Source organism: Dama dama, chromosome 3, assembly GCF_033118175.1.
Source record: "Dama dama isolate Ldn47 chromosome 3, ASM3311817v1, whole genome shotgun sequence".
Classification (NCBI taxonomy): Eukaryota; Metazoa; Chordata; class Mammalia; order Artiodactyla; family Cervidae; genus Dama; species Dama dama.
Window position 1 is genome coordinate 57,843,418 of NC_083683.1, and position 16,920 is coordinate 57,860,337.

Here is a 16,920-nt window from a genome sequence, read left to right on the forward strand (position 1 = left end):
TCTTTTCATTTCTTTTTAAATTTTCTCTCCTTTTTTTCCATTTTTTGTTGTACCTAATCTACTTGGTTTTATAATTTAGTTTGTTTACATAGCTAAACTTTTCAGTAAATACTTTCCTCTCTTTTTTTTATCCTTATGTACAGTATAGTTCTTTAGTTAGTAGCCTGTCTTTTCTTTGAAGTTTATGAATATGGTCTTGGAGGTTACATGTGAATTTGAATTCCAGAGCTTGCATTTATAACTTATGTGGAAAGTTAAGTGTTATAATGATTAATTTCCTCATCTGTAAAAAGAAGAGACAGACAGACAGATAATATTTCATGTAGTTTTTCTGTCAGTCCTTGCTTTATTGTTACTTGCCAAGCACCTGCCCTCTGAGAGTTTTTAAACTTGGCTAATGTCAGCAACTGGGTTGTTGAAATTCAAACCCAGTTCATTCAGACTTGAAATCTAATAAACCCTTTCTAATACACCATACTATACTCTATATTATAGTTACTTTCTCTGTAGCAGCAGAATGACAAGGCAACGTGCTGATGGTGACTGTTCTTTCCAATTCCTCAAAGGGATTTATTATCTAAAAATATTCTCCCAAATGTTTCACTGATTCTTTTTTAAATGTTTTATGTGTCTTAAACTGTTATGCTCCAAATTAGCCTATATTCTTAGCCTATAAACCTAATTTCTACTCTGAGAAAAAAATTACCATCTAGCTATAAAGAGGATCCATATTAGTTTTCGTTAATGTAAAGCACAAACTTATTTATTCCCTAGGGAGAAGAAGTGAACTTTTTTCAACAACTGAACAATACTAAGGATTTTTCAGGCTGAATTGTTATAGAAAGAAGGAAATAGTATACTATACTTTATACTAACAAAACTACAAGGAACTCTATATTGTCACACCCGTCATCATCACCATCATCATTATCATCACCACCACCGTTTAAACAACAGCTCCAACTTTGATCTGTTAAATAAATTGTACAGTGTATCAAAAGTATCTTGCTGTTAAAGCACACAAACATAGACTACATACTCATATTTTCAAATTATTTACTTTTTAAATTAAAAGTTATTTTGTAAATTATATTTGATGGCAGGTTTTCCCATATTATTGTCATTTATTTGTGCTTTATGCCTTCTTTGGTCAGAAAGAAGTGGAATTACATATAGGAAGAGTCAGAGGTATATCCAAAAAGGTGAATTTTTACTGTGAATGCCAGTTCCTTGGTTCTAATCCAGCAAAGTAGTTTTGGGTAATTACCATGTACTGAAAATTTTAAGTATATATAACCAATCTCATCTATGTAGATATTTATATAATCTATAAATACACACATAAACACAAGAAAACTGTGAGCACTGAGGGATAGATCAGTATTTGAAACACTGAGTTATGAAAAAAGCAAAAGAAAATCCTGTTTTTCAGGACTGTTGGAAAGAATTAGTTTAAGGAAAAATATTATTAGACATGATTTTAGCAATGCCATACTTTTAAGGGTATAATAATTTCACATTGACTAAAGAATAGTCTTGAAAGTAAATTAATAATAAATGTTGACATTGGATACTGGCAAATTATTGTTTAGTTTGACTTCATTATGAGCTCCTCACTTAATTATTGTGCTCTCAAACAGGATCTATATTTATTCCTGATGCTTTATTTTGTATGTTATAGTTGCATGATTGTAAAAGTATTTTGCCAAGCTCTTAGCTTATAAAACTGCCTAGCATACTATTCAGTGTGTGCTGTAACATAGTTGTAATTATACTATTTAAGAAAATTAATGATATTAAAAATATAGCCAAAATAGAAATCAAACTCCTTTTTATGAGGTTATTCAATTATTAATGACTCTTATTTATTTATATTTTAGCACACAAATCAATTTCACAGTGGCTATTGATTTTACTGCATCAAATGGTGAGTATTATGACTATCTTATAATAAGAATTATCATCTATTACATTAAAAATAAATATTTTCATGAGGTTTAGATGTTTTCTTTCCACATATACATACTTCTGAAGTGCTTCATAAAAAATTCAGATAATTTTTCTTTTTTTAATGTTATAAATAGGTTAAGACTATAAGAAATACAACATAAAGAAAAAAAAAAGAAATACAACAAAAGTGCATAATAGTCCCATTCAAATTTATTAACTTTGAAATACTGTCTCTTTTGTTTTACACATTTTTAAAAGGAAAACTTTAAATTTAGTTAAACTCATTGTGTATCCTTCCCTTTTTCTCCATACATAGCTGTAATTCTGAAGCATGTCTAACTATAATCCTCATTTTTATAGTACTTTTTTGTACATTAATTTATATAAATGTAATTCAAGTACATGAACCTTGCTTTTCTTTTATTCAACTGTTTTTAATAATTACTCATGCTAGCACATTTATATTTAATTGATTCAGAGGGATCATCAACTAAATCCCATGCTGAGTGTAGAAAAGAAAGAGAAACTAGAGATAAAATTGCCAATATTCACTGGATTATAGAGAAAGCAAGGGAGTTTCAGGAAAACATCTATCTCTGTTTCATTGACTATGCTAAAGCCTTTGACTTTATAGATAATGACATATTGGAAAGTTCTTAGAGAGATGGGAATACCAGACCATCTTACCTGTCTCCTGAGAAACCTGTATGTGGGTCAAGAAGCAAGAGTTAGAACCCCATATGGAAAAACTGATGGGTTCAAGATCAAGAAAGATGTATAACAGGGCTGTCTGCTGTCACCCTGTTTATTTAACCTATATGCTGAGCATATCATGAGAAATGTGGGCTGGATGAGTTACAAGCTGGAATCAAGATAGGTGGGAGAAACATCAACAACCTCAGACATATGGATGACACCACTGTAATGGTAGAAAGTGAAGAGGAACTAAAGAGCTGCTTGATGAGGGTGAAGGAGGAGAGTGAAAGAACTGACTTAAGACTAAATAGCTTAAAAACTAAGATCATGGCATCCGCCCCCATTACTCCATGGCAAATAGAAGGACAAAAGGTGGAAGTAGTAACAGATTTCCTCTTCTTGGGTGCCAAAATCACTGCAAATGGTTGACTACAGCCACAAAATGAGATGATTTTTTCTCAGCAAGAAAGCAATAACAAGCCTACACAGTGTGTTGAAAAGCAGAGACATTACTCTGCCAACAAAGGTTCATATAGTCAAGGCTATGGTCTTCCCAGTGGTCACATACAGTTGTGAGAGCTGGACCACAAAGAAGGAAGAATGCCAAAGAATTGATGCCTTCAAAATATGGTGCTAGAGAAGACTCCTGAAAGTCCCTTAGACAGCAAGGAGATCAAACCAGTCAATCTAAAGGGAGATCAACTCTAAATATTCACTGATGCTGATGCTGAAGCTCCAGTATTTTGGTCATCTGATGGGAACAGAGGACTTGTTGGAAAAGTCTCTGATGCTGGGAAGATTGATGGCAGAAAGAGAAGAGAGTGTCAGAGAATGAGATGGCTGGACAGCATCACTGATGAAATGAACATGAACTTGGGCAAACTCTGGGAGAAGGTGAGGGACGGGGATGCCTGGCCTGCTGCAGTCCGTGGGGTCACAAAGAGTTGGACACGACTGGGTGACTGAACAACAACATGGATAATTTGTATATCAAACATTGTAAGAAAGGAAAGACAGTGAGTGAACTTTCAATCTTATTTCAAAGTGACTTTATTTCAACAGTTATTATGTATCATAAAAAGAGAATATCATTATTTAACTTTTACCAAAAGTTGCCATCAGTTTATATATTTATCTCGTTTTTTTCAAATCGGTTATTATGCTGTAACTCTCACATTAAATGCCCTTTTCTTCACATTTCTCTCACATTCACTCACGTTTCACAAAATAATTGAATTTTTAAGTAAGAAAACATCTTAGAGGTCAATTACTACAGCCATCATTCTCTTAGGGCTTCTCTGGTGATTCATTCAGTAAAGAATCTGCCCCCAGTGCAAGAGACCACCTGCAATGAAGGAGACCCAGGTTCTATCCCTCGGTTGGGAAGATCCCCTGGGGAAGGAAATGGCAACCCACTTCAGTGTTCTTGCCTGGGAAACCCAATGGACAGAGGAACTTGGCAGGCTACAGTCCATGGGGTCTCAAGAGTTGGACATGACTTAATGACTACTACCACCATCACCCTCATGTACAAAGAAGGATATTCAGATCTAGAAAATCTTTTACTAATAAATTCTCTGTCTTATTAGCAGAGGTGTGAAAACCAAACTCTAATATAGCCTTTGACTACATGGTAAATTTATTCTTCAACATTGTGGCTTCAAGTTGATGATTTTTACACATGTGTTTTATTCAGTAAAATATGAAACATATATACCTAAAGTCCAACTGGATTAAAATGCTAGCTTTTGTTTACCAGTGAACATTAGCACAACAGCTAGAAGAACAAGATTGTATTCAATGGAGCAATACAAGCTACTGAAACTGTCCTAAGAAAATAGACAATCTGAAAAACCTATAATCGAGATTGAATTGGTAATTTAAAAACTATCCACAAAGTTTTTGTGGGCCCAGGTTTAGATAGCTTCACTGATGAACTCTATTTAAAGAGGAATCAATACAAATTCTTCACAAATTCTTCTAAAAAATAGAAGAGGAAGGAATATTCCTAATTCAATCCAAGAGGCATTACCTTGGTACCAAAACCAGATAAAAACATAAGAAAAATCAGAAAACAATACCTTTTATGGATATAACCATTCTCAGCAGTATACTAGTAAACTGAATCCAGCAGTATGCAAAAATAATTATATATCATGACCAATTAAAATTTATCTCAGTAATGCAAGGTTGGCTTAATATTCAAAAGTCAAATAATGTAACACACCATACCAATCAAAGATAATGTAAAGCGCACATGGCCACCTCAAAGTTTGACATACTTTTATAATGTGTGTGTATGTGTGCATGTATGTGTGTGTGTGTGCTCAGTTGCTCAGTCATGTCTGACTCTTTGCAACCCCATGGACAATAACCCGCAAGGCTCCTCTGTCCATGGAATTTTTCAGGCAAGAATACTGAAACTGGTTGCCATTTCCTGCTCCAGGGGATCTTCCCGACCTGGAGATTGAACCCATGCCTCTTGCATCTACTGCATTGGCAGATGGATTCTTAAGTGCTGTGCCAAATAAAAACATATAAACTGAGATAGAAAGTGACTTGTTAACCTTATGAAGGGAAAATATGAAAAATCTATAGCAAACATCATTCTTAAGAGTGAAATCTGGATGCTTTCACCTTAAGATGAGGAAAAGAACAAGGATGTGAGCTCTCTCTTCTTCTATTTTACATTGTACTGGAGGCCAGGGCAATTAGGCAAGAAAAAAAATAAAAGATATCCGGATCAGAAAGGAAGAAGTAAAATTACTTTTATTTGCAGATGACATAATCTTGTATGTAACACATACAAAATCCTAAGGAATCCACTAAAAATCAATTAGAATAAATGAGTTTAGCAAGATTGAAGGATGAATGATCAATATTAAAAAATCAGTTCTTTTTCTATATACTTCTAATGAACAATCTGAAAATGAAATTAAGAAAACAATTCCATTTTTTAATAATATCAAAAGGAATACAGTACTTAGAAATAAATTTAACAGAAGATTCTTTACCGTCTGAGTTACCAGGATAGTGAATGCAAAATTTATACCCTGAAATTATATGCTGAAAAACTTTGAAAGAAATTAAGCATGAAAATAAGCTGAAAAACATGCCATCTTCATTGATTAGGAAATTCAACATTGTTAAGATGGCAATATTTTCCACAGAGATTATCAGATTCACTGTAATCTCTATCAGAATCTGAAAGATTCTTCAAATTTTTAAAAGAAGTGGATAACTGACCCAGAAATTCATATGGAATTTAAAGAGATTCAGAAGAACCAAAGCAGATTTGGAAGGAATAAAAAAGAATAAAGCAGGAAGATTCATACTCCTCACTTTCAAAACTTACAATAGTAATTTCAAGACAGTGTGGAGCTGGCATAAAAATATTAATAGATACATAGATCAATGAAATAGAATTGAGATTCCAAAAATAAACCCATGCATATTAAGTTAACTGATTTTGAGAAGAGTACCAAGACAATTCAATGGGAGGAAGAATATTGTCTTCAGCAAATGGTACTGGCACAACTGAATGCCCATATGCAAAAAAAAAAAAAGAGGTTGGACCCTAGCATCATATACAACACTAATAGAAAATAGATCAAGAATCTAAATGTAAAGTTTAAAAATTTAAAGCTATTAAAAGAAAACAGAGATATATTGTCATGATCTTGGATTTGACAATTGATTCTTAGACATGACACCAAACACACGAGCAACAGAGAAAAAAATAAATAAATTGAGCTCCATCAAAGCTAAAACTATTTTATGCTCCATGAAGCATAATTAGCAAAGTCAAAAGACAAACCCCAGAATGAAATAAAATGTTAGCAAATCAGATATCTCATAGAGGATTTGTGTCTAGAAAATATAAAGAACTCTGATAAATAAAAAAAGACAAATAATGCAATTAAAAATGATATTCCAGGTATTCAAAAGAGCTATATAAATGACCAGTAAGCCCATGAAATGGTACTTGGCAGCTTATGTATCAGGAAATGCAAATCAAAAGCATAATGAGATACAATTGGGTTGGCCAAAATGTTCATTCTTTTTTTTTTGTTTTGTTTTTCCTGTTAGATGGCTCTAATAGAGTTTAGTTGTCTTTAACTTCATTTGAAACAATTTTGTTAGATTGAATTGTAGCAGCTGTCATATCAGTGTGCATTTTTAAGAAATCAAGATTGGTGGATTTTTGTGTGCCATTTGAACTGAAGATGGAAGAAAAAAGCAATATTTTCAGCATATCCTGCTTTATTATTAATGTTTCAAGAAAGGTAAAAATGCAACTGAAACACAAAAATAAGACAGATTTGTACAATTTATAAAAAATGTGCTGTGATTGAACAAACATGTCAAAAGTGGTTTGCAAAGTTTCATGCTGGAGATTTCTTACTGGACGATACTCCACAGTCTGGTAGACTAGTTGAAATTGATGACAATGAGATAAAAACTTTAATTGAGAACAATCAATGTTATACCACATCGAAGATAGCCAACATACTCAACATTTCCAAACCAAGCTTTGAAAATCATTTGTACCGGTTTGGTTATGTTCATCACTTTGATCTTTGAGTTCCATATAAGTTATGCAAAAACAAAACCTTCTTGATCATATTTCTGCATGTGATTCTCTACTTAAATATCATGAAAGCATTCCACTTTTAGACCAAATTGTGACAGGTGATGAAAAGTGGACATGCTAGAATAATGTGAAATGGAAGAAATCATGGGAAAAGTTAAGTGAAGCACCATCAACCACATCAAAGGCTGGCCTTAATCCAAAGAAAGTAATGTGTATATGGTGGGGTATACCATAGGGAGCCCGCTATTATGAACATCTTCTGGAAAGCCAAATTAATTAACTCGCTGGGTTAATTGCAAAAGTATCGCTCGCAATTAGAGCAACTGATAGCAGCACTTAATGAAAAGCATCCAGAATTAGTCAACAGAAAACACAACTTCAATCAGGATACTGCAAGACCACCTGTCTCTTTGATGACCAGACCAAAACTGTTACAGTTTGGCTGGGAAGTGCTGATTCATCCCCCATATTCACCAGACATTTCACTTCCCATTATCCATTTATTTCAGTCTTTATAAAATTACCTTCATGGAAGAAATGTCAATTTCCTGGAAGACTGTAAAAGGCACCTGAAACAGCTCTTTGCTTAAATGATAAAAAAAAAAAAAAATTGGGAGAAGATGAAATTATGAAGTTGTCTGGAAAATGACATAAGGTCGTGGAACAAAACAAGGAATATGTTTCTCAATAAAGTTCCTGGTGAAAATGAAAGATGTGTATTTTATTTTATTTTTTGTGATTTATTTATTTTTTAGTTGAAGGATAATTGCTTTACAGAATTTTGCTGTTTTCTGTGAAACCTCAACATGAATCAGGCATATGTATACATATAGCCCCTCCCTTCTGAACCTCCCTCCCATCTCCCTCCCCATCCCAACCCTCTAGGTTGATACAGAGCCCCTGTTTGAGTTTCCTGAGCCAGACAGCAAATTCCCATTGGCTATCTATTTTACATATGGTAATGTAAGTTTCCATGTTATTCTTTGTATTTTATTTTTACTTAGAAAAACTGAAGAAACTTTCTGGCCAACCTAATATTTCATACCCACTAGGATGACTATAATCCAAAAGTCAGAAAACAGCAAGTGTTGGCAAATATGTGAAGCAATCGGAACCCACCCTCACATACTGCTGATGAGAATGTAAAATAGTGCAGACACTTTGGAAAACTCTGTGGCAGTTCTCCAAGTTGTTACACGTAGTTACCATATGAACTAGCAATTCCACTCTTCTATATATATACAAGTGAGATGAAACATAAGTCCACACAAAAATTCACACATGAATGTTTCAGTCAGTCAGTTCAGTCACTCAGTCATGTCCGACTCTTTGCGACCCCATGAATCACAGCACGCCAGGCCTCCCTGTCCATCACCAACTTCCAGAGTCCACCCAAGCCCATGTCCATTGAGTCAGTGATGCCATCCAGCCATCTCATCCTCTGTCATCCCCTTCTCCTCCCGCCCCCAATCCCTCCCAGCATTAGGGTCTTTTCCAGTGAGTCACCTCTTCGCATGAGGTGGCCAAAGTATTGGAGTTTCAGCTTCAGCATCAGTCCCTCCAATGAGCACCCAGGACTGATCTCCTTTAGGATGGACTGGTTGGATCTCCTTGCAGTCTGAGGGACTCTCAAGAGTCTTCTCCAACACCACAGTTCAAAAGCATCACTTCTTCGGCGCTCAGCTTTCTTCACAGTCCAACTCTCACATCCATACATGACTACTTGAAAAACCATAGCCTTGACCAGATGGACCTTTGTTGGCAAAGTAATATCTCTGCTTTTAAATATGCTATCTAGGTTTATAGCAGCATAATAGCCAAAATGTGGAAACAACCCAGATGTCCATAAACTGATAAATGAGTTTGAAAATGTGGTATATTTATACAATGGAATTTATACTATTCCATTCATACTATTCAGCAATAAACAGGAAAGAAATATGGCGCACTAAAACATGTTACAACGCAGATGAACCTTGAAATCACTGTACTAAGTGAAACCTAGCTGCAAAAGACCACATGTTATGTGATTCTGTTCATAGAAAATGTCCAGAATAGGTAAATTAAAGAGACAGAAAGTAGATTAGTCATTGTTTAATTCTGGGCTGGATAGAATAATAAGGGAACAATAGTAAATAGGTACATTTTTTTGAGGTGATGAACATGCTCTAAAATTGACTGTTGATGCTTGTGCATATTTGTAAATATACTTAAAATCATTGAATTGTGCATTCTAAATGGATTAATTATAAGCTATGTAAATTATATCTAAATAAATTTTTAAAAGAGCTTGGTGGTTGTTTAGTCACTAAGTCATGTCCAACTCTTGTCACCCCACGGACAGTAGCCTGCTAGGCTCCCCTGTCCATGGGATTCTCCAGGCAAGAATACTGGAGTGGGTTGCTATTTCCTTCTCCAGTTAAAAGAGCTTATTCAAGTGTTATTTTTTTATGAAGGCATAGTGACCTCTAAAACAAAATCATATATGTTTCATAATATTCATGGTTTAAACTATTACAAAAGTTTAAACAAAGAGTTATAACTAACAGTAAGAGCTATGAAATATACCTAGATTCTTCTAGTTTGACCAATTATTACAGTGTAATTCAGGCAAGTTACTTAATCTGAAAGTTATTTGATATGAAAAACAAGTGTAGTAGACTTGTTGAAAGGGACTAAGTAAAACATGAAGTAAGTTCATACATGTTATAATAGCATGTATGTCATGTTCTATGCTATTCTTATTATTGTTATTAGCTGATAACTCAATGTTATTAACTTACTACAAGTCTGCATTTCCATGTGCATTGCTGCTGATATGGAGGTGGTACAACTATGGTCCCAGTTTTAAGAAGTTGCCAAATTCTGTGGTGCAGAACGCAAAAGCATAAGAGTGTAAGAGGAAAGACAATAAAGGCTGGAATAAATAAGGAAGGTCATCTCATGCATGTGAGACAAAAACTGTAGGAGGAGAAAGTGAATCAGGATTGGGTGGCAAACTGAGTGGTAGAGATGGAAAGAAAGATAGTATTAGTGATATAGTGAAGAGATTGGTCTGGGTGAAGATGCTAGAAAGAGATAGGGAACATCTTTGAATGGGTACAGTTGGACTCTGCCAGGCATGATAGGCCAAAGTGTTTAGATATGCTGGGGTACTAGTAATGCTTTTAAGTTGTGGTTCTCTTAGAGAAATAGAATTAGTTGTGTATTGCAACTGTTGGGTAACAACTCTTATATTTGAGAGTTGGGTTAAATAATCCCTTAGGCAAGTAGAGGCATTATTTATCTGTGGTTCCAGTAGGTCTTTGAACAAGAAACAAAAATCTCTGCTTTAGAAAGAGCTGTCAGAGAGGGAGGTTGGAGGGGGGATCGGGATGGGGAATACATGTAAATCCATGGCTGATTCATATCAATGTATGGCAAAAACCACTACAATATTGTAAAGTAATTAGCCTCCAACTAATAAAAATAAATGGAAAAAAAATAAAAGAAAAAAAATAAAAGAAAATCACTGAATAAAGCCCTAAATCAATTTTAGTGCTCAAGTTCATTTACTCATCTATTAAATGATGGAGTTCAACAATAACAACAACAACAAAAAAAAAATAGAAAGAGCTGTCAAAATTTGCACCAGGTAAGTTAAACAGACAAGGAAGACTGTTGAGGATTTTTGCAATAGAGACCAAAGTTACAGCAATGGAAGAAAGAAATGAACTCTTCTCCTACAAAACAAAAGATGAAAGAGTTTATAAGTGTTGTTGAGAGCTAGTGGAAAGGTATCGAGAGATACTGGAGGTGAAATTGGTCTGTGTGATTAGGCCATTTGTGTTTACTGCATGCTCAGTCACAACCAGCTCTTTGCGACCGTTTGGACTGTAGTCTGCCAGGTTCTCTGTCCATGGGATTTTTCAGGCAAGAATTCTGGAATCGGTTGCCATATTCTCCTCCAGGGGATTTTTCTGACCCAAGGATCCAGGGATCAAACCCGTCTCCTGGTTTCTTGTGTTGCAGGCAGATTCCTTACCACAAAGCCATGGGGAAGCCTTCAGTGTTTATTAATTGGCAGCTATTGAAGTTAGGTTCCTACCGTCCCATAGAGGCTGAGCAACAGAGGTGATATTTTTCTTGATTATTACATTTCAAAGGAATGACTCCCAGGTCCCTGAGAAAGACATTCCTGAATTGTAGAAGATTTCTACTTCAAAGGAACACAGAAAGAATTCACAATTTCAAGTTTTCTAAAGTAACTGCTCTAAGAAATAAGAGGTCAAGGGCCTATAATCAGGAGAAACCGTTCTAAAGTTAGTCAAGCTGAAGGAAACATTAGGGCCCATCTTGATCATAACACCCTTTTTAAAAAAAAATTTTATCATGTGGCCCTTGAATGCTGATAATCCTTGTAAATATATATGCATTTACACGATGTATTATCTTTAAACCAAAAATGCTCTGGGTATTGTTATATGCATTATAAACTAAAGGGAGATCTTTACTTTGATTCTCTCTGGAACCCAAGTGCTTATTATTACTTTTTCCTTAACAAAAAAGAACTATGCTTTGCGGGTTTCCTTCTTTGGGCAATGTTTTAATGTAGAAGTGAGCTTTATGAACTGCTACAAGTCCTATTTAATTTCCATTTTCACTTAAGAAACTAAAGGGACCTTCAGGCTGCCTTTGTGCTGGTAATTAGGGCAACTGAATCTGAATCTGTGTGTTTGAGCCATGGTGCATATATTGCTTTCTTTGTCAAGTTCATCTTTATTCAAGTGGGACATCTACATTTGTGGGTGACTCAGACAATAATAACAGCAGTAGTTAAAGTTTACATTTCTATTTGTTTAGTCACGAAGTCCTGTCTGACTCTTTGAGACCCCATGTGCTATAGCCCACCAGGCTTCTCTGTCCATGGAATTTTCCAGGCAAGAATCCTGGAATGGGTTGCCATTTCCTTCTCTTACATTTCTATGGTGCTTTATCATTTTTAATCACTTTCACACATATAATCTTAGTTTGCCTTCTCAGTAAACACTGTAGTAGGATTTCTAACAGGAATTTTATAGTTAGTTGTCCTACAGATGGAAAGACTTGACTTTGGGCCTTTTTACTCCTAACTTACTGTCTAGTTAGAAACTGAATAATTTTTCAGATTCAAATTTTCAGCATAAATTTGAAAATCACCATGTTCTTCTCTTTTCAAGTGATTAAATTGGGATAGGTCTCACATATTCAATCTATGTTTGTGATACAACTTTAAGGAGGCTCATAATTGTCAAAGCCTATTAATATCAGTTGGGTCCTTTGATTATAGGCATAAGGAGTCAAGCTAAAGGCACATAGTTTGTTTGTTTTAAATAAAGATTACAGTAATATATGATCAACAAAATTATTTTTATGCTTCTGGGGCTAAAACTCAAGAATAGCCTATGGCACTGACAATGAGAAATAATTTTTGAACAAACTCTGAATATCTTTGGGAAATTTTCTACATGTCTGATCTAATTTAATAAATATCTCTATGTCATTGTGTGTCCAAAGAAACTATTGGGTTGGCCAAAGGTCTGCTGGGATTTTTCCATAAAATGTTATGTAAAAACCTGAATGAACTTTTTGGCCAAAACCCAATATTTAACACATTATGAATATAGGCAGAAAAACATATTATTGATATTTCAATCTGAAATACATATCTAGAAAAATGTCTAAAAATTATACCTCTAGCTTGATCTCTCATGTTTTAATTTTTTTTTCTGTCATAGGCAACCCTGCCCAGCCCACTTCTCTCCACTACATGAATCCTTATCAACTGAATGCCTATGGTATGGCACTGAAGGCAGTGGGAGAAATCGTTCAAGATTATGACAGTGATAAAATGTTCCCCGCTTTAGGTTTTGGTGCAAAACTGCCTCCAGATGGAAGGATATCTCATGAGTTTGCTTTGGTAAGAATACATGGAAATAATTGATATTTTTTAAAAAAATAATATTTTGGATCTTTTCATAGGTTCCCTGCTTATGCTTTAATTACTCATATAGCAACTTCTTATGACTATACAATCAGCTCAGTTTTAGTGAATGATTGATTTAGAGATATGATATTAATGGGAAAAAAGACAGATTAGTAACAAATCTACCTAAAGTGCACATGATTTAAAACCTATTCTGGTTTTCTGTTGCTGCATAACACCTTCCATTATATTCATGATTTGTGGGTCAAGAATTTGAGCATGATACAAGGAGAATGGTACGTTTGTTCAAGATAGCTGGGGTCATACCTGGGATGCCTTGATTGGCTACAGATGGCTGGAATTGTTCTACTGGAGCCATATATCTGTTCCATTCTGACTGTTGGTTGGATTCCTCAGTTTTCTTCATGTCATATCTCCTGGAGCTAGTACATCCACTAAGATGTCTCATTTGCTGATGACTAGTGCTTACAGCTAGGATGGCTGAACTACCTGGATTCTCTAGGCATCTTTCCTTCTTTCTACATACAGTTTGTCCATGTGGTTTTGTGGGCTTCCATCACAGTGCAGTGGTCTCAAGGAAGTCATATTTCTTACACAGCAATATTCTAAAAGGCTGGGGAAGAAACTTCAAGGACTTATAAGTCTCAGAAAGTTATTTCTCCTACATCCTTTTTTGTCAAGCAAGTCACTAAGTTCAGCCCAGTTTCAAGGTAGTGGAAGTAACCTTCACCTCTCAAGGGGAAGGGTATCAAAGAATGAGTAGCTATCCTTATTCTTCCATCTTCCAAAATGTCATTTCTTTTCAAATATAAAGGATAAGTTATTGGTAGAATTATTATTTTTCAAATGTAAAGCAATAATTATAGGTATAATTAATTATGGTTTCAATATAATGGAGTAGATGTGACTCAAATATTTATCTATTTAATGTTTAATTTACATAAATCCACTCCTCTTGTATGATTACAAATAAGCAATGTACTGTATTCTACCTTTAAAATAAACTTCACACAGATAGTGCTTTAGGCCCAATCAGCCTTATTCTCACTTGCATTTTTTGATAAAAATAATGGGAAAAACTATGTGGGAATGGTTAGACATCATTTTAGAAAAAATTAAAATTTTCCTAATAGAAATGCCTCCCTGCTTTACCCTATATTTTGTGAAATTAAAGTCTTCTGTGCCCAATATCTTTGTAGGTATTTTTTGTTGTTTTTGTTCTTGTTACAAAAATAACATGTGGGAATTTTTTTTTTTTGGTTCTACAAGAAGAATACACAAATAATTCAATTATTTACTAATTACTGAGTATCAAACCAGGTACTTTATGCTCATTTCTTGTACAATCTTCATAAAATTCTTGTCTGATAGGTATGTCATGAGATGAGTGACACATCATACTACTATCAAGAGCCACTCATATTAAATACAGTGAAAAGAGTGCCCCCAGGAGTTGTATAATCTAGCCCAGAGTCACAGAATTTAATCAGGTTTACAGAAGACAGGACTTGAACCCAGGTCAGTCTTATTATAGAATCTTTGTTCTTAACCACCACTAAACCACATTTTATAAAAGCATCTATAATAATACCACCTCTTAGATTTGTCCTTTATGAACCCCATTATGTACACACACACACGTGCACACAGACTTCCAGAAGCTTCTATATGATTAGACTTTATCTTCTTTAATATATTTTAAGAGTTGTATTTTAATTTTTTTTCCCATATGTATTCTTGATTTTTCTGTTCCATCATCCCCATTTTGGGAAAGGTTATTGCAGGTTTTAATTTTCTTCTGTAATATAGCCCATATGCTACCACCCCCAATGTCATATAAAAAATGAATATCTGTTGGGATTTTGTTGTGTCCTAGAGAATTAAATTTTCCCAGAAACTTATAAGACCATGAAAATCACTCATGTGATCCTATGTCTTGTGTGCCTCAGGAAAAAGGTCCTAACTATTTTAAAGCTTAAGAAAGGAATAATAAAAAAAATAATTATGCTAAACTAAATGATATTAATTTTCCTTAATTAATTTTCCTTCCACAAGTTTTTACTCACCTTTGTGTATGATTTTTTCCATTTGTTCTCTAATTCTCTCCTTTTCTGCTTTTCCTGCCTCTATATTCATTCCTTACAACCAAACCTATGCAAAGGAGAGACTTTTTATTATTTGCATCTTAAATGATTCTTTGAACCAAACTCAAATATTTATAGAAGGTCGCACTCTATGAAAAAATAGTTTCTAAAATTGGTGAAAGTGATGGTGATAATGCCTCATCTTTAATTTTACTTAATAATTATATGACTTTAACTTTTTTCAAAGCACTTCTTTCTTGAATAAGACAAAGGTTAAGTAGGTCTTCAGAGAGATAATACTCCATTTAATTTTTGTGTTAACTTCTTCCTAAATAACTGCAATATATAACTGTAGATGCTGAAAATGGCAAATAGAAAAACTTCAGTCCATGTCAATCTGGCAATTAGTGTACTACCTAATGTTAACAAACCCTCATATTTCCATGGTAAAAATTTGTGATATATATATATTAACAATCATTAATATATTTATCGCACTGAATTCAAATAATCTTCAGATAGCAAGGGAGGTGTCTCACTATTCACACGGCTCACTGAACCCGGGGTAGGTAAGGTGCAACTGAGGAAGCTGGAAGAAGATTCAAGGAGCCGTAGGAACTGCAGACGTGTGTATTCTCTGATGCTGGTACGGCAGCCATAGTGCAGCCATGCTGTATTCCCTGATGACTGACCCAGCAGACACAGCCCTAACACAGCTGCAGGGGCTTTTCAGGTGAAGCTTATATAGCTCAAACTACCACACAAGTGCACTCATCTCACACGCTAGTAAAGTAATGCTCACAATTCTCCAAGCCAGGCTTCAGCAATACGTGAACTGAGAACTTCCAGATGTTCAAGCTGGTTTTAGAAAAGGCCAAGGAACCAGAGATCAAATTGCCAACATCTGCTGGATCATCGAAAAAGCAAGAGAGTTCCAGAAAAACATCTATTTCTGCTTTATTGACTATGCCAAAGCCTTTGACTTTGTGTGGGTCACAACAAACTGTACAAAATTCTGAAAGAGATGGGAATACCAGACCACCTGACCTGCCTCTTGAGAAACCCATATGCAGGTCAGGAAGCAACAGTTAGAACTGGACATGGAACAAAAGACTGGTTCCAAATAGGAAAAGGAGTACATCAAAGCTATATATTGTCACCCTGCTTATTTAACTTATATGCAGAGTACATCATGAGAAATGCTGGGCTGTATGAAGCACAAGCTGGAATCAAGATTGCTGGGAGAAATATCAATAACCTCAGATATGCAGATGACACCACCCTTATGGCAGAAAGTGAAGAGGAACTGAAAAGCCTCTTGATGAAAGTGAAAGAGGAGAGTGAAAAAGTTGGCTTAAAGCTTAACATTCAGAAAACTAAGATCATGGCATCTGGTCCCATCACTTCATGGGAAATAGATGGGGAGACAGTGGAAACAGTGTCAGACTTTATTTTTGGGGGCTCCAAAATCACTGCGGATGGTGACTGCAACCACGAAATTAAAAGACGCTTACTCCTTGAAGGAAAGTTATGACCAACCTAGACAGCATATTAAAAAGCAGAGACATTACTTTGCCAACAAAGGTCCATCTAGTCAAGGCTATGGTTTTTCCAGTGGTCATGTATGGATG

The 16,920-nt window shown here is 34.9% G+C and overlaps 1 protein-coding gene across 1 annotated transcript in view; it reads left to right on the forward strand.

Annotated features, from left to right (window-relative positions):
- The window catches only part of CPNE8 (copine 8), a 258,489-nt gene that overhangs the window by 200,945 nt on the left and 40,624 nt on the right, over window positions 1–16,920 (forward strand). The window contains exons 14-15 of the mRNA XM_061129923.1: window positions 1,881–1,927; window positions 12,997–13,178. Of these exons, the coding sequence (XP_060985906.1) occupies window positions 1,881–1,927; window positions 12,997–13,178 (229 nt within the window). The remainder of the gene's footprint in view (window positions 1–1,880; window positions 1,928–12,996; window positions 13,179–16,920) is intronic.